The sequence below is a fragment of the Amphibalanus amphitrite genome, unplaced genomic scaffold, assembly GCF_019059575.1.
Source record: "Amphibalanus amphitrite isolate SeventyFive unplaced genomic scaffold, NRLGWU_Aamphi_draft 001201F_arrow, whole genome shotgun sequence".
Lineage (NCBI taxonomy): Eukaryota > Metazoa > Arthropoda > Thecostraca > Balanomorpha > Balanidae > Amphibalanus > Amphibalanus amphitrite.
In genome coordinates, this window is record NW_024882695.1 from 38,343 (window position 1) to 56,935 (window position 18,593).

The 18,593-nt window shown below is 50.3% G+C and overlaps 2 protein-coding genes across 6 annotated transcripts in view; both read right to left on the bottom strand.

Annotated features, from left to right (window-relative positions):
* Positions 1-162: 162 nt before the first annotated feature.
* Positions 163-11,538, bottom strand: LOC122371074 (dual specificity mitogen-activated protein kinase kinase 6-like). 5 transcript variants are annotated; one of them, XM_043347159.1, is made up of 9 exons: positions 11,352-11,538; positions 7,726-7,828; positions 6,833-6,998; positions 4,829-4,945; positions 3,994-4,113; positions 3,507-3,667; positions 2,079-2,188; positions 1,490-1,619; positions 163-1,219 (listed from the first exon to the last, which is right to left on the bottom strand). In XM_043347159.1, the coding sequence occupies exons 2-9, from the start codon at positions 7,806-7,808 to the stop codon at positions 1,075-1,077; spliced, it is 1,032 nt and encodes a 343-aa protein (XP_043203094.1). In that variant the 5' UTR covers positions 7,809-7,828; positions 11,352-11,538; the 3' UTR covers positions 163-1,074. The 5 variants fall into 5 exon arrangements, with proteins under 5 accessions (XP_043203094.1, XP_043203097.1, XP_043203098.1 ...); XM_043347162.1 differs by having other exon boundaries at positions 11,480-11,534; XM_043347163.1 differs by having other exon boundaries at positions 11,466-11,488.
* A 1,086-nt stretch (positions 11,539-12,624) lies between these two features.
* LOC122371073 (UBA-like domain-containing protein 1) overlaps positions 12,625-18,593 on the bottom strand; it is a 43,814-nt gene continuing 37,845 nt past the window's right edge. The window contains exons 3-4 of the mRNA XM_043347158.1: positions 14,433-14,538; positions 12,625-13,865 (exon numbers count right to left, since the gene is read on the bottom strand). Of these exons, the coding sequence (XP_043203093.1) occupies positions 13,606-13,865; positions 14,433-14,538 (366 nt within the window). The 3' untranslated portion in view covers positions 12,625-13,605. The remainder of the gene's footprint in view (positions 13,866-14,432; positions 14,539-18,593) is intronic.

Genomic DNA, 18,593 nt, shown 5'->3' on the forward strand with positions numbered 1-18,593 from the left:
AATAGACCTTCGAATTTCCGTTGACCAGTTTTCCGCATCGCTTCTGACCAACTGCTGCATCTCCCGCATTTCCGCACTTAGGTAGGTAGGTATACCCAACAGGCCCTGGCCTCGCTCACATATAGGAGGAATGAGTCGGACTGACACCCTGATCCAAGCGACTTTCTGACGCAGGTATATTGGTGTATCGCACATCTCGCTCGCAGTCGGTCACACGGCTCAGTGGGCGCTCACGGTACCGCACATACCGCACCGAACCAGCACTGTACACATTGTGAGCGACTCGGTACGGTGCACATCGTGCTCGATCAGTGCCAGTACGGTACATATCGTTCTCGAATCAGCACGGCACACGCACGATACCAGCCGACTTTGGGCGGAGTTGGCGTTCAACGATATTGCAGGCACAAACCCGGACAGACTCGGCCCACCAATGTGGTGACGTCATCTGAGACGTGCACCCCGGCAGAGTGTACCGTGGCGCGCGGGAGCACCGCGGCAGAGGCTATCAGCACAGTCCGGGGATAGGCACGGCGAGCACAGCGCCGGCAGCACGGCCGGGCCCAACGCCCGGCAAAACGCTGCCCAAATACTCAAAAATAAGACGCCCCAACTGCGATCGGCAACTGAAAAGGCACAGCGCCTCTCGAAGTCACTATACAACTTAAACCGCCTCTTTAGGCGTGTGGTATGATTAAACCTTCAACAAAGTCAAACGTGGCGGCCGCCGCACTCACACACTCCACAGTAATAAAACGGTAGCCACGACCAGCACTCACACACGGCGCCCCGTGGCGCCATCTCTGGACGGCAGCCGACACTCGAGCTTCGCCAGCCGGGCGCTAGGCTCCGTAACACACACCGTCGCCGCGGCGGGAGGCGCCCGTTCCACCGCTCCGCGCGCGCCTTTCACTGCTCTCACCGGGTCTTCTCTCACAGTTCTCACACACCGTGTCCTCACAGCGCGCGCCAGGCGTGCCGGGCAGCCGCGCACCCCTCCCGCACCGCCGGCCGCCGGTCGCGCGCGGCACCCTCTCAGTTTGTACTCGCCGCTCGGCCGCCCCCGGGACGCCGCTACACAGCGTCCGAAGCCGCCGGCAGCTCCAGGATACGCGCGATGAACGTGTCCATGCCCTCGGGCATGTCGGAGGCGCCGGCGATGAAGCCGTGTTGGAGCAGGGTCGGGTAGTTGGGTCGCTCCCGGTAGTCCTTCTGCAGGCTGAAACACAGGGACCGGACTCGTCAGAGGGGTGGAAACTGGAGAGGCAGACTGAAGTATAGACCAGTGCGAGTCACATAAGACCGAGGAACGTCAGACCACAGACGGAGAGAAAGAAATCATGAGACATGAGCTTGATACTGCGTCCAAAGTCGCAGTGGAATATTCTATCTCCATTTATTCGTTTAAATCATTACCTATAATGACAGCGTCATGCTCCAAGCACGACCACTCATTAATCAGTTACAAAACCCCAAATAGCTGGCTCACCAGAGCGAGACAAACTCCTCGAAGTGGACGGAGAAGTTGAATCCCTCCTTGGGGAGGCGCGGCGCCGGGTCGGCCACCACCTGCTTCAGCTGCTCGAACGGGGTGCCCCAGATTCGGTATGGGAACTTGCCTGTGGGCGGGGAGCGGGTCAGGTCAGGTCAGGTCAGGTCACGTCGGGTCAGCTAAGCAGAATGCCTGCAGATCGTCTTAGCAAGCTATGGCATGGTTCACCAAAACAAAAGGGGATAGAAAACACATCACAGAATACGTGACATCAATGCGAGTGGACCGGCGGCCAGAAGATGCGACCCGACCAGCCGCTGCCTCGCTTCAGTATATTTTACGATCAAAGTGGAGCGAAGCAATCATAGTGTGTTACCTTAACAACTATGACCAGCAGTTACCGTAACACAATGTGTCCTCGCATTAATAAAAACGACTCCTTAAAATCAGAACTCCAAGACACTATGTGAATAGGTAAACCGACAAGGTACCAGATATTCAATGACAATGTTGCCCTGATAGAGTTTTGTGTATTTAGTATAGTTTGCACTTAGCATAGAGTATACAGTTATTCCATTAGACTGACCAGTGGCGATTTCGATCATGGAGATGCCCAGGCTCCAGACGTCGGAGCGAATGTCGTAACTCTTGTCGCCCATCGGGTTAATTCGCTCCGGAGCCATGTACGGCTTACACCTGTCGGGAGGAAAAAAAACGGTATGGTATTGTGCGGTGAAAACACGTGAAGTCAAAATAAACATCACGTTAAAGGTAGTGTGCCACCTTTGAAAGATTTCCCATTTTATTTTTCCTAGGATAAGAAGCTTCTGTTTTTACCTAATATCGCAAAAAAAAATCAAAAATGGGCCTGAAATAGTGCCTTTTTCGCCTAAAAGTTTTTCGGTTTTTAGATATGTATAACAACTGTAGTGGGCTCACCTGCAAACAGGCGTCGGGCAACAATCGCGAATGCGGCGCACTTGTGACAATAAGCAAAGGTCATTATAGTGTTACGACCATACGACGTACGGGAATGAGTTATCAGCTGTCTAATCGTAGACAACACAATGTCGAGCCTTAAACTGTAAGCCCGTATTGGTATTGTTTCTTTTATTTGGCTGTCGAACATTATTTATGGTTTGAAATATGATTTTATGTAAAATAATTGATATGAAAAAGCCGTCTTATAAGTTATGACCCCATTTCACCACACGCAAGTGGCAGAAATGACAATGATCAGCTGACGCATTTTTCTTGGCCGAAGTCAGAGCGCGCGGCCCGACGCACCACGCGTATTTGGAAATTCCGACCTCGACGAGCATCAGAAGCCACCTAACAGGCGTGTTCGAAACCGCAGGAGATGATGATGAACGGGTTTATCGAAACTTGATTGGATGAGCATATCGGTAATAGCGATTTCAGTGTGTGCATTTATTGTTCATAGTGGTGTGAAATGTGGTTGGGGTACGACCGACAACCCGTCGGGGCGAATTTCGCACTGGGGTACTCAAAATTTGAAGAATTTAAGACGTTTCCATGAGTTTTGAAGGTATGGATAAGTTCTAAAAATCCGGTTCTCCCTATCTGGGCCATTAACTCCATACGGTCCAGGAAAGCTGGCACACTACCTTTAAGTTGTTCAACTTAACCAGGGGAGCATACATGTCTGGAGGTGAACGGCTCACATAGGTTAATGTTTACCAGGGCCGTGTGATTGATGCAAGGAAACTGATAAAGAAAAGCCATTGTGCAGCGCTACAACAAATACACACAAGTCGTTACGAAAAGAAAAATAAAAGCCACACATCTCATCCTTTAGCGACAAAGCAAAGGAACGAGCAATGATTTACCAAAACCCGTCGGGAGAGAACCAAAAGCTACTCTCTACTTCCCGTTTCATTCCAGTCATCCCAACCGCTAAACTCAACATTGCCAAACGATGCCCCCACCAAGCTTCTCTAGTCTCTACCCTTCCAAGACTACCATCCTCCCCTCCTCTCCATCCCACTCTCACCCGGCGTCGATCGTTTTGGCCACGGAGTCGACCAGGTAGCCCGAGATGCCGAAGTCGCACAATTTGACGCGTCCCTGACGGTCACAGAGTGTGTTGGACGGCTTGACGTCGCGGTGTATGACCTTCAGCTGGGTGTGTAGGTAGTGGAGAGCCGACACCACCTGAGGGGGGGGGGGGGGGCAAATTCAGGTCAGTAGGCAGGGTCGAAACTACCTCGCTAAGAGACTGGGACATGAGAACATAATACATTCTTATTATTCGGCAATCAATTATAGCCCAGTTAGCCCAGCGCTAGCTGGGCCCAAAGACAACATGAAGCGTTTAAACAACCCGATTTTAGCAGTCAACCACTGGAATCAATATCTGCATTACTCGTGGCGTGCGACACTTTAATCCAAGCGGTGTCCAAAGAGCACTTGCTGTGAAACTTTTAGCCTTTTTTATTATGTCCCATGGACAGCTTATTGCCGACTTTATGGAATCTCACCGAATAGGCGACGCGGGCCAGGATCGGCTCAGGGATTGTCTCGTTGTGCGCAAACACCTTCTGATAAAACTTGTCGAGGCTGATGTCCATCACTTCCATACAAATCCACACGTCACCCTCCTGGAAATACAGATCCACTCGTCACACACAGATCCAAACTGATGTCCATTACCTCCATACAAATCCACACGTCACCCTTCTGGAAATACAGATCCACAAGTTAATCCCCTGAAAGATATCCACGACACTTATCCCTTAAGGCCGCCCCACACTGGAACTCGCATGCGGGTTGCGAGTTTGCGGGTTTTGAGTTTGAGGGCATAATACTAATTCATAGAGTGATTAGGCCGCTCCCTTATGGTAACTTCATGTATGCAGTGAAACCGGTACACCTTCAGAAACTTACATGCATTCGCAATACCAGCGCAAGGAGCCGAAATTCGACTCCAACGAAAAACTCGCAAACCTCGCAGAACTCGCAGACCTCGCAGCGAGGAAAATCGAAAGTTGACTCAAAATCAACTTTTGGAATGCGATGCAAGGTCACTCGCAAGCTAAAAACATGCAGACTCGCTTGTTGATGGTAGTGTGGGTCACTCAGCCTAGATTGTATTATTTGATTTTAAAGAAACCCGAAAACCCAAAAACTCGCAACCCGCATGCGAGATCCAGTGTGGGGCGGCCATTATGGACGTGCAAGGCTGATACACTAAATCGACTAACCACGAAAGCCAGTCACCACGAAAGGAACGTAGAAATCCTCTAAACAACAACTGCAGACGCGTGTAAAGCGTTCCTCAAACCCACAGTTCGGACACGTTTCCGTCGCACTTACCTGGAAGAGTGCGCCGTAGAACTGAACAGTGTAGTCGCAGTCCAGGGTGCGCATAGAGATGTCCAGGTCCATCAGGGTGCGTTTGGTCTCATCCGAATTCAGCGTGGCGGGAATGCGCTGTGGAAACGGTCAGAAATGGTCAGTCAGCGGTCGATAAAAGTGGCTATTGTTGATTAAAGAACAGAATATAAAGACGGTTAGAGGTCGGTCAGAGACGGTCGAGGTTGTCGGAGTTGATTTCGGTTAGACGGTCATAGGTCGGCTGGAGGCGGTAAGAGGACAGAGGAAGGTTAAAGACGGTCAGAGTCGATTAAAGACGGTCAAGGATCGGAAAGACGGTGCGAGGCTGGTAAGAAACGGTCAGATGTCGGTCAAAGATTGGCAAGACAGTCACTGTCACAGTCTGAGCTATGGCAGCGCCTGTGAGATAGGTTCACACAAAGCCATAGTTCGGACTGGAGTGGACATCATCACAGCCGCTTGGAAGCCAGAAGCAAAAACCTACTGTTGGGGAGGCAGCAGTAGCGGGGAGGGGCAGTCTTATCCATTCCCTTCCTCAATAGAACACGACTAGCGTTGAGCGATGTGCGAGATATCCCATAGATGTGTGCAAATTATTCAGGAGGCGTGGTAGACAGAACTGTGGCTGCCATTGTGATTGTCTGTAGCTTCGTGATTACCCATCTCCTTTGAGGAGCTCGGGTCGCCAGCTATCCTGAGTGTGAAAACAATCAGGTGAGAAGAAAAAAGCCCTGTCGAATCCCGTAAAAACTTTCACTTTACGCAGATCATTGGCACTGTTTCGTTGAATACCAAGATAACGCGCGTGTCATCGGATGAACAGCTCCGTACCCCACGAGTGTCAGTGACAAACCCGCCAACTCTGCCAGGTCCCGCAACAAGCACTCGGAAACAGTCGCGAATTTCCTTGAACACAATCACCGAAATACTTATGCACATCGGTGAGCTCAGGAATGCCCGGGGAAAGCACGCTTCAGTGCGTCGCCGTAGCCGTTTCACAACGGTTTACTGATATTAACGCCTAGATGGCTAGCGATGATACACAAAAACGAGCGTGGACTTTCCCACTGTGTAACAGAATACCGCAAGCTAATGGTCGAAACTTTGAAACAAAAAGCCTCCTGCATGGTTCTTGAGTAACTCAACATACAAAGCTTTAGGTAACGTACTTGAGGCTCCTACACATTGTAATATAGGAGGAAGACAATGAAAAACAAGTAACTTACCTCTTTTCATTCACTTGGGAGTTGGGAGGCGTAGAAAGCTGACAGAAGGAAAGGACGGGAATGTCTCATCTGAATGCATCTCCTCTGTCTGGTAGGAATCGAAGCGCGGAGGTCCCTGTCGGTGATGATTCGGTACAGGACTCAGGTTCGTCAGAGGATCCCAGGGGTCTGGAAACAAACGGGACCAGTGTGTGACATATTTTCAGGATGGGAAGTTCGGACGAAAATTCTCTCTCTGGTTTGGGAGTTATAAAAAAACACTGAAAGCGCATATTAAAACACAACCCGTTGAGTCCATGGGATAACAAAAAACACGATCACACCTCTCAATGATCCAACAACACATCGCCCTTTCACCTCGACATTTCACAATCAGTATTACCTTCCCTACCAAAAGCTGGTGAAGATGGACCGAAAGTAACCACGTCACATTGAAAGTTAATACTGGCCGGTGGTGAGTTAGACTTTGGGGAGCCCGCTTATGGAGGCAATCGACGTCCAGTTGTTTATTGGTTATTTACCGAGATCATCGACGGGAGTTTCCAACGGCAGACGAAGTACATATATGACATCACCGCGCCCTTCTTCATCCCATTTCCTCGCCTTCCTGGCCACAGATTGCTGGTGGGCCCATGGTGATCAATGAAACTGTTACCGTCATGACAGCTAACTCCAAACCTCCGACCGGCAACCCATCTTCCTACCTAGGCGTTGAAAGCTGACACCTACCACCCATCTTTCCCCATCTCCCTCTTACCTTGACGGCCATCACGGTGCTGGTGGGCCGGTGGCGCATCCTGTCCACGGTGCCGTACGCGCCGCGGCCCAGGTTCTCCAGCACGTCCATATCCGCGGCCTGCACGTCCAGCGTCTCAGTGCCGATGCGCAGCGTGGTGCGCACGTCCAGGTTGCGCGGCGGCGTCCTGCGTCAGAGCGCGGGAGGGAGGTTTGTGATTGTTGTGAGAAATATACCCTGGTTAGTAGACACACTATAGTGGCCAGTGGGATTGATGAGGAGTGGATGATATGCTGCAGCAGCGAGCGATCGACGAAAAAAGGGACTGAGTGGAATATTGAAGAAAATTCCATGGAAAAAGCCTTCAATAGAGGCTATTTTGTTCTAAATAAACCATTTCTTGGCCAAATCCTTTATAATTGCCATTTGTGTGTACAAAAATCGTACACTTCTGATGTTCCTGAAAAGGAGCTTGAGTTTTACTCATAAGATAGTTAGTTAGTAGATAAAACACTATCATAAGGAGCCATAGAGAATAGCATATAAACTACAACCTAGCTGCTGACCAGATGTAACATCTATTTCACTTCTAGACAAGCCAAGCATACTAATTCAATTTGTGATGTGATGGCAGAAGACATTTGAATGTGACTGTTGCGTTCAGTAATGCACTGTCAAGAGGTATCATTCAACCTATAATTCTGTTTTATCCCCCATCATACCAAGATCTGTGATCAAGGCCAGCTGTTCCATGACCCAATGCAACAGTGCGCCCAGCAAATGAATGTTGGAGCCAGTGTTGGAGCATCCAAGTTTGTTGATGTTTCTATGGAAAGCCAATACAGCGATATCCATGGCGTGCTGTAGTATCATGCCGTGAAACAGGGGCTTGTGATCCAGAGGACTTTACTCACAGCTGGGATGGGGTTGGCGATTCACTCATGGAGATCTTCAGCCCAGGCCGCTTCTTCCTATCGCTGTTTATTTTGCTATTCATCTTGCTGCCTTCCTAGAAGCCTGAAAAAGAAAAAACGTTGCCATTCAGAAACAGAGAGCTATCACTGATTACATTTAACAAATTCGTATTTAGAGTCTTTCTCCCAGCAGCATCAGTATAGGTAATGCCCAATACATAAGGGAAAAGGTAAATCTTTTGTATAATTATGCTAACAAAGTGAGCACTGCCTATTCAAAGTTTACAAAATGATATCAGCAATGTAATTAAGGGAAATCCCTTGCCTAACATATCTTCAATCACAGATAACAGTACTACTGTTATCTGTGCTTCAATGATTCCTGCCTAACATGATGACACTAGAATAACTGTTTTGTAGCAATTTTCAGTTCTCTAGTTCAAGATTTGTAGTCAGTGTGGTACCTAATGCTGCCAGCTGTACACAGCCAATTTTTTACCTAGGTAAGTATAGTTGACTACAGAATGATGTTCCATTTTTCACAGGTAATTTTGCCTGGAGTGATAGGCTATGCCGCATCACATGGGCTAATTTCACAAATTATAGATTTGTCCCAATGCTCACAATTGACACGCTTAATTGCATGATAAACAGCACAACTTAGCGCTCCGGTCAACTGATAGCTCTAATTTTGAGGAGTGGAACATCATGCTGTAGCCGACTATACATCAAACTTTGGACATTTTGAAGTGTTTTATGAGACCTGACACAAATAATATGATTCCGGTCGTCAAAAAAACGATTCACATTCGGTAGGTAGGCATCGAGCGTCGCTGCACATTGCACAAGTGAGCCTCTACTGGAGTACTGGCCAGCTGAGAATAAAATATCATCTTGATCTTGGTTTCATTTTTTGACTTTCTATTCAATTCTATGGCTAGTCTCACACCATATTTATTAGTGCACTTAAAATCAGACAGGCTTAAATAGAAAGATTTGAAAACAGGCATTATTTGAGTCAAATGTTACAAATGAAATATTAGGTAATCTGCACAAAACTAAAAGTGTTCTATTGAGTAACCGTACCCAGAGAATTTCGGTTGGTAACAAGTTGTCCACATGGTCCAGAGTCAGAAGTGGGGTACCCCAAGGTTCGGTGTTAGGTCCTGTATTATTCATCATTTATGTCAATGAACTACCAAGCCTGGTCAGAAGCAAGATTAAAATGTACGCAGACGATACCAAGTTGTATGGACCTGTTAGTAATCAAAGTGATGCTCTAAAGCTGCAAGCTGACCTGGATATACTCACCAAGTGGTCTGGAGAGTGGTTGTTGCAATTCAATTTGGAAAAATGCAAAGTAATGCATTGCGGCTCCCAAAATCCTGGATTCACTTACACAATGAAAACAGTAACTGGGCGGCCACAAATGCTTGAGGAAACTCTTGTAGAAAAGGACCTTGGAGTGTACATTACCAACACACTGAAACCTTCATTGAACTGTTCTAAGTCAGCAAACAAGGCCATGTCTGCCCTCAGGGTACTGAGGCTGACCTTTGGTCAACTAACAGTGAATAACTTCAAAACCCTTTTTTCGGTGTATGTTAGACCTCATCTTGAGCACTGTGTGCAAGCGGCTGGTCCCTATTTGAATAAGGACATGCAAGCACTTGAAAAAATACAAAGGAGGGCCACGAAACTAGTCCATGGATTGAAAAGAGTACCATATGAAGAACGTTTGAAAGTACTAAACATGACAAGTATGGAAGAAAGGATCAGAAGAGGAGATTTAGAAACATTTAAGATTCTTAAGGGGAAATTGAACGTACGCCCAGGTCAATTTTTCACTAGCCACCACGGAAGGACGACCAGAGGTCACCAGCTCAAACTTGAGATACGGAGGTCCAGGACCCAAGCTCGAGCAAAATTCTTTGCAAACAGAGTAGTCTCAGCATGGAACAAGCTGTCTCAGGAGATCATAATGTCTGAAAACACAAACACTTTCAAGAACCGGCTAGACAAGCTCAGGACCACTACGGCGCTATCCTCTCTCTTTAACATCCACAGTACCTAAGTTACCCAGTCTGGCCCAGTTTAATGCTCGAAGTGAGCACCGAATAGACCCTGTCTACCATAGCTCACTATATTAAACTTAAACTAAACTTAAACTATCAGAAGATGGTCTCCAGTCAAATTTTGTGAATTGGAATGTGCGGCAGCGGAAAAACCGTGTCCGGACAAAATTTCGTCTGACATTTTTTCGTCGGACAGTTTTTCGTCCGCAGATTTTCTTCCGACTTTTTTTCGTCTCGCATTTTTTCGTCTGTACATTTTTTCGTCTGTGCATTTTTTCGTCTGTACATTTTTTCGTCTGTACATTTTTTCGTCCGGACATTTTTTCGTTCGTATATTTTTTCGTCTGTACATATTTTCGTCCGGACATTTTTTCGTTCAATAAATTTTACGTCTGTGCACCCAAGGTTGATTAATCAACCTTGGGTTTAATTGGGATTAATCAATTGAAAACATACTACAATGCTATTCAAATGTGAGGCAAATGACGTCATAATAATACTCGGGGCGAAGCAGTGCAGTGCCAAAGGCAATGCCTTAGGAGAGATTACAGGCAATGGTAAGTCAAATATTTTTAGGTTAAGTGGTTGTGTATCTGGCTTCAGGCCGAAGGCCTGAAGCCTGATGCATAACCACTTAACCTAAAAATATTTGACTTACCATTGCTTGCAATCTATTCATGCAAGTAACTTTTTCCTTATCCCCGGTAGGCAAACATCAGTAGGTAAGGTTAGGTAAGGTTAGGTTAGGTTAGGTTAGGTTAGGTTAGGTTAGGTTAGGTTACGTTACGTTAAAATTGTAGACGAAAAAATGTCCGGACGAAAAAACGCACAGACGAAAAAATATACGAACGAAAAAATGTCCGGACGAAAAAATGTACAGAAGAAAAAATGTACAGACGAAAAAATGCACAGACGAAAAAATGTACAGACGAAAAAATGCGAGACGAAAAATAGTCGGACGAAAATCTGCGGACGAAAAATTGTCCGACGAAAATCTGCTGGACGAAAAACCGTCATGGGGCCTGTTCCAGCGCCTCCAGAAACCTCCAGAAAGCTCCAGAAAGCTCTAGAATCCTCCAGAGAGCGTTCCAGCGCCTCCAGAAAGCTCCAGAAAGCTCTCGCCAAAGCTCCAGAAACCTCCAGTAGGCTCCAGAGAGTTGAGAGGTCCAAATTTCTCTGGAGGCTCTGGTCTACAATTATGGTGCACATGTGACAATCACGAATGTAAACAAAGGACATTTGACTGATTATTTTACAACTTGAATGTAAAGAAAATTACATTGCTATAATTTTATTTATCTTTTTAACTAAAATTGAAAACAAATTTTGCGTTTCAAGAGAGAACAATCGTCATTCTTTTGGTATCTATGACGCCAATCTCCAGAAATCTCCAGATTGCGTTCCAGCGCCTCCAGTAAAACCTCTGGTAGAGCCTCCAGTCAAGAATTTCTTCTGGAGGCGCTGGAACAGGCCCATGGAATCGGAAAAACAGCAAGACTTAAAATAGCAAGAAGTATCAGAAGATGGGAGAGAGATAACTGGGTGATTTACCTTGGTATAGATCTCGGCTGACACAAAATTTATATTTTTAGGAAAATTCAAACAAAATGCGGTAAAAAGGCAAGAAGTATCCAACGCATCCCAACTTTGCAACCACCCGCCCACCCGCATTCCATTACAAACAAAACATTTTCGGCGGTGGCAGGCTATTTTTGCGGCCAACAACTGCGCCACAAACGTCTTTTTAATGATACGTTCGTCGTCTAGCGAAAACTCTAGAAATGTCGCAATGCTTTCGAAGCATAAACCATTTGGTGACTTTCAACTAACAACTTTCATTTATTCGGTTCGGATCGATGTTATAATTCAGGCAGTTAGAAACCAGAGGGCTGTTCACGGGCCCTGTGTGCGGTCGGACCGCACACAGCCTCGAAGCTCCGCCCACTTCGTCCCTACGTCAGCCTTCCGTCACCGCACACAGCGATCGCTGTGGCCGGTCGGGGCTGGCCACAGCGGACCGTCCACCGCACGCAGCCGTGACGTCAGAGCCGCCTACCCATCCCCTACCCCCACGCCTGCTGGACGCACCGCACACAGCGCACGCAGCAGTGTGCGGTGCCCGTGAACACCCCTCAGAACATACAACAAAGTAATTCGTTCGATTGTAGCACAGGATCAGTTTATCCTGGGAAGGGTAGAAGCTCACAGTGCTAAATGCTTAGCATTATCGCAATGCCGGTCTCCTTAGATTGTAGGAAAAATTGCGCTTGACTTGACAGTACTAAAAATTTAAATCTGATGAATCATGTTCAACATGTTGAAACGAAGCATCTAAAAATAGCATTACAACATTGCGCAATGCATCACGAGTCACGACTCGTCTGTTTCAAGCTGGGAATACTTCCATATTCGTCGAATGATTGATTTCAGAGAAAAATGCGCAAAAAGTCACTACACGTCCTATCCAGAGGTATTATCATGGGGGAGAGCGATCTTCGATGACTACTTTGCAATTAGAATCGTGATATGTGTACGGCTGAAGAACAAATTGCATCAATCTGATCCCACTCTCGGTAAAAGCATCAGGTGCCCTCTGCTTGGCTCTATCGGCCTGGCAGCAGTCAAAGACCATGGTCTCATCCTGCATTTCTGAGGTGCGACTCCCAGCGCTATGATTTATTTTTGCATGAGCAAACCGTTATAAAGCTGTTAACCTCACATCCGCGTTACATTTCCAGCCAGTTGCCATTTACACAATGAAGCGGGGAGTCCAACGGTGCCTAGATGTGAGTAGATGAGCTACAAGTCACTCCACAAAAAACCCTGACGTGTACAAATGTTTATTATGACGCATCTCCGTCTATATTTTTGTCACACAGAAATGAACCACCGACGCCACGCCTACCAGGTGACGTAATCGCACCAGCACCAATCAGCACGCGGCAGCCTGCGCGCATGCGCAGCTGGGCTGCCGGCGTCGAGCTCGCGCGAGCCGAGCCGCGCAGACGCTCGCTACAGTACAGTTCACACTCTACACGCACGAGGTACACAATGTACATCAAAAAGGGGGTCGGGTACCACCAACATGGCGTCCCATTATCAGGGGAGGGGTCGGCGAGCCTCCCACCGCACGTCGCCCTCGGTCACACGCCCGGATCGGCGGCGGCGCCGGAGACCGCGGCGGGCGTCCACTCGGGCAGAGGCCGCGGCATCAGCCGACCGCAGCTTCACAAGTGGAGCCGACGTACAAATAGTAATGTCAACTAAAGCGCTCTTCTCGCAGCGTACACAAAGTCCATTGGTTGATCGTCAGCCGGGACACCGGACACCAATCAAACGCCAGTTCGGACGCCGCAGTCGAATACGACACCACAGGCGCGCCGCGCAGACAGCGGGTCGGTGCCGCTCTCCGGGCGGCCGGCGAAAACCATCCTGTGTGCGAACACGGCGGCGACGACGAGCGACGCCGCGCCGGGTCCATTCGTGGCGCGCGCGCGCGCCAGAGATCTGCTGCCGGCGGACTGCGCGCTCCGCCGCCGGCGCCGTCCAGAGGTAAATAGTAGGACACAGGTCAAGTCCGGCGCACCGCGCGGCCAGCGTGCAAAGCGTGAGGTGTTGAGCAACTGGTGAAGAGGCGCGGCGTGCCACCTATGGAGATCAGGCAGGCGCGCCCGCCGCTGAGACACTGCTGCTCTCCGGCGGCGGCCGTGGCCACTGCAGCTTCGCAGGGCGGCCGCCAGGCGGCGGCTGTCGCGGCGAATGTGGCGAGTAGGTGGCGCTGGCGGCAGGCGGCCGGCGCCCTGCCTTATCTGCGCGATTCCACCTGCATTGGCTGGCTGCAGGCGCGCGGAGACGCGCCCGGAGAGAAGTGATTGGCCGGAGAGAACGCGGCGCCGCTGTGATTGGCCGGCGAGCCGTACATCGTGCTGTGATTGGCTGGAGAGCCGTACATCGTGCTGTGATTGGCCGGTGAGAAGGCGGCTCCGGCGGGCGAGCCGAACGGCGCGCCGTGCGGCGGCGGCGGAGGCGGCATCATGCTCGACACGGGAGACGTAGACATGTGCGCTGAAACAGACAGAAACGGGAGTTAGTGGCGAGCGGGTCAGGGTCGGCACTGACACTGGTGAATCGGTCTGGCTACTCTACGATAATACTGACACTGAGACAACAATGCGGGGGTGAGGGGTCGGGGGCGTGGTCACAAAATTATTCAAAAACGCATAATCGAAAGGATTATAAGCTGACTAGCATAGCTTGGAACAAGCAAAGAACGCCAAACACAAATGTAATGCGATGCAAACGAAGGCCATCAGCATCTGGATAGGGCTCAAATTCATTATCATAACAAGCCACCGGCTCAGTTTGTCGATAATGTGTAAACACCTGTAAGACTGATTAACAGTGATTCATCGTCCATTTAAAATTTACCCCTCACCCAACGCATTCCCTTTGTCAATCGAGAGGCCATATCCCAGTTTATTATCTCACAAGTGGTCCATCTCCAGTTTTCTCTAACAGGATTTGTCCATTCCAAATTTTCCCCACACCAGCATGTGTGGTAAATTAGTCCATTGCCCGTCACACCTAAATCGTCCATCGGACTGAAGGGGACACCCCCAGCTTTTGTCTCACCTGACGGGCTGGTTCCCAGTTTGTCGCTGGTGGACATCTTTCCGAAGGCCATCAGGGCGTCGGGGAAGTTGGGCGGTGTGGCGGGAGTGTTGGCTGGCGTCTGGAGCTGAAACACACACACAGGAGAGACGAATGTCAGCGGGACGGGTCTAACATAATCTCAGCGTGGGCGACTACAGTGGGCAAACGTGTTGGGGTAGGGGGGGGGGGCGATTTTATGGGGTTCATCACATGTGACATACGCCGACACACATCGCTGTATTGGCGATGAAAAGACGATAATATAAATAAGATGGCGATAGTAAGACGCGGCAGATAAGATTATTACGCATGCCAAATAAGAAATGGCATTCTGACATTGATTCTAGCCAATTCACACACTTTTCCTCGTCATTGTGTACCATAACTACCAATAACAATAAAAGTATGTTTATAATAGTGAAGTGATACGACCAGGGGCATGTTTATCACATCGCTTTCATCAGCCGACACATCTCGCGCCAATAACACTTCGAAGAGGAACCTTAAAAACACATGGACCCCGACGAGGCATCTAGGAAGGCATGACAAGAAACAGAGCACCCGGGACGTTCCAGACTTCTGGAGAGTTCCAGACGGGTCCATTCCAGCCAAAGGCAGGACACGAGTCATGTTGTGCAGCTAATAGCTATGGTGATAGAACAACCAGCCGGGGCTTACTGAGACCCTCCTGTCGCATTAGCAATAGAGGATTTGATGACACGACACACCCTTGATTGAAGCAAATACGCTTCAGTTACAGGGCTCACATCGTTTTCAATATTATCCGTACTAGCTTCCTCCCCGTCCTACAGATGGCAGCAGCTGCCTCTCACCCACTGCAGTTTCCCCAACCGCCGGTAGATGTCAGGCACAGCCCCGTCCGCCTCGAGTCGGCCATTCACCGCCGCATTGGCCACCACAAAAACGGCCTCGTACCGCGGCCGGCCGGCCGGGTAAACAAGCCGGCGAGGGTAGCCGGAAACTGGTGCGACGCCCCCGCCGCGGCGGCCTCGACAGGGCGGTGCATCTACCCGCAGCCGCCGGCCGGCGAGGCAGGGGCGACAGGAGTCAGGTTAGATGACGTGGGTTAGGTGTGCGTCATCGCGAGCCGTCCCCAGAAACCGACCACACCCGGATAGCTCGGAATTCATAATGGGGGAGTACTGTTTCAACACAGCCACTATTCATAACTGCCATCGGGTGTATTTCGGTATTGATTGTTCGTCCATATGACGCAGGAACTACAGTTAGCTGCGCATCAATCCAAACCCGGACGTGTAAATCGCCCACACTAACTGAGCTCAGCACACCAACTGCGTAGTTTTCTCTTATTGTCACGAAGCTCCCCGGCGGCGTATTCCGGCAGTAGCGACTCACTGTACCGACGGCGCAGGCATTACGTAAGCAGAACACAGGAAAACGTCGCAGTCGATTACCATGAGCAGTCATAACCCCACCGGGCCACGACGCATTGGTGGCGGTGCGCGGTCCCTGGTGGCCAAAAGGTCACGTGGTGACCCTGGGTAGGGGTGAGACCGCTAGAGGCAGTGTCTGCACAGCATCGGCCGTCCCCAAGGGTGTCCGATCAGTATCCAATCGATGCAGTCTGACAAAAACACATCAATCGTATTGTCCGTTAGACCGTGGTTCAATACAGACCAAAACACCACAACGCCGCGAGCCAAGAAAGAATGCTAGTGGACCCCGTCATATGGGATTGGTCATGGGGCAAACCGGGCTAGGGACAAGCAGCCACGAGCCCCCTCCCCTCCCCCGAATAGCTTCCAAGGCCAGCCGAGCCGGCCTGGTGTACGGTCCACAGTCGGAGCAGAGCGGATGTGACCGAACAGAGTCAGACTCAGCCAGACACAGCCACAGCGCAACGCACGCAACCGGGGAGCGCCGACAGAGCTTCCCAGACAGAAGCTTCTCGAAGGTCACCCGTCCACGTGGCATCATGTTGCGACACAGAGAACGGAAATGAACTCATCGGGTGGCGTCCCAGCGCAGTTTTCCGCATTTCACCCGTCCTCCATTGTTTGCTATGAGGCCAGCCCTGGTGCCTGGTTTACAAACTCGGTCGTATTTCCATTCTCTCTGGCCGTGTAGCGGTTCACCTCTCATGGCCAGCATGCGTCATCGCACCGCCTTTCAGCCGCGGCCGTATTCATGGCGAGCCCGAGCCGGGATTATGACGAGGAGTGGTACGAGTTCCAACTGAACTTCAGCTCACACCGCACGGTATCAGCCCAAATGGCGAGAAGGCGACGGAAAGGGCTTTAGGCCTACATGAATCGCCGATAAGATACTAGCACAAGAAGGGGAAAATTAGCAAACTGCTAGGAATGGCAAACTCAAAAGAAGTGTGAAAGAAACATGTGTTAACCATACATTCAATGACGATAGATAGCAATAAACGACTCAATTGCAGCGTGTCTCAAACCCCTAAACGTCCATCATGCGTCTACCTGCTATGGCTCTAAAAGCTGGACGAGCTGCCGCAGGGATGCGGAGCCGTGGAAATTTCAGACGGCTCCGGCTCCGGCTCCGGCTCCGGAGAAAAAAATCGGCTCCGGCTCCGGCTCCGGCTCCGGGTGAAATGTTATGGCGGCTCCGGCTCCGGCTCCGGCTCCGAGTAAAATGGTCCGGCTCCGGCGGCTCCGGCTCCGGCGGCTCCGGCTCCGACTCAGTACATCCCCTACGCAATCAATTAAATACGGGTGGAAGAAAAATTGGATTGGTTATACGCGTTACTCTTTGCCATGACCGGCTCACCGCGTTCCCGCGCAAACGCACCTCGGAGAGAACTGGCAGAACAAAGGGCTAGGAAGCGATGGCATTGGAAACGCAGTCGCCGCGAATCGGAGTTCAGTGAACCATCGTAAGCTGACACCCGTCTCGGCTGCATTGGGGGGTGAGGGGTGGGGTGTGTGTGGGATGAGACGGTGCTGGGAGTCGCAGTCCACTGCACTGGTTTGAAAACAATGGCCGTCACCTGATGACTGGTCCTCATGTTCTGGGGATGCAGTAGACGTGGGGGGGGGGGGGGGGAAGAGCAAACAGGAAGTTGTTTGCGTACTGTGGGATACTGGGGATATTCGGATTTTTTCATTTACTTGATGGCCCATGACGTAAGTACCATATGTTTTATTGCCTTGTACTGTCAAACCGAACTAGGTCAATTTTTTTTCCTCTTCAAAAAATAAAAAGGAGCCGGAGTCGCCCCCTTTTTTGGCGGCTCCGGCTCCGGCTCCGGCTCCGGGCTATATTGTTTCACGGCTCCGGCTCCGGCTCCGGCTCCGGGCAAAATATGCCGGCTCCGGCGGCTCCGGCTCCGACTCCGGCTCCGGCTCCGCATCCCTGCGAGCTGGACATTCCTAACTTATCGGCGCGATGACGTCTAACGTGACGTCACTATCGTTCGTGATACAAACTCAGTCGATGGACGCGGCATTTGACTGCAGTGTCCGCATTTTTGCTCGCTCAACAGACTCGTATTTTTGACATTTTCTAACGGAACACAAAATATACCTACTGGAAAAGTTCATCAAGACGATAACAACAAAAAGAGCTAAGGAGCTGGCAGCTATATTTATTTAGAGCGCTATCTTGGCATCTCTAGTGGGTTATACACACTGGACGACGGACAGCCCCAGAACAGCGCAGTTCGTAAACACAGCAGGCCAGCTCACAAAGAAACTGGTTCTCCACTGCACCAGTCCGACAGACACCCTCCAAAACCAGGGCGGACCGCGCCCCGGGGTGTAACTCTACACCGCAGACGGGGGTTTGTGCGTCCCACCGCGGCCGGTCGGCGGCCGGCACATCTGCCAAAACGGGCCGACCGGCCCCTCCGGCTCCACCCTCCCAGAGATCCGCCGTGCCTCGCACCAAAACATTACCGGCAGCGCCAGCCGCCGCCAGTCACGTGGCCTGCATGAGGGTTTTACGGGCGGCAGTCTGTGCACGTCACGTGACCGACGCCAGCGCCGCCGGTGGCCAAACAATGAACCACGACCCAAAACACGGCAGGCGGCGGCGACGGGCCCTTGCGGTGCGCGAACCCTTCTGTTTGGCCCAGAGCGGACCGAGCAAAGGGGAGGGGAGACAGCTGGAACGGTTATACGCTATGCTATCATT

Coding starts and splice junctions, on each gene's coding strand:
- LOC122371074 (XM_043347159.1), bottom strand. CDS start 7,808: ATGAATAGCAAAATAAACAGCGATAGGAAGAAGCGGCCTGGGCTGAAG. Junction 4,114..4,828: donor TCTACGGCGCACTCTTCCAG/GTAAGTGCGACG, acceptor CTGTATTTCCAG/GAGGGTGACGTGTGGATTTG. Junction 2,189..3,506: donor GCCAAAACGATCGACGCCGG/GTGAGAGTGGGA, acceptor TCCTCCCGACAG/GTGTAAGCCGTACATGGCTC.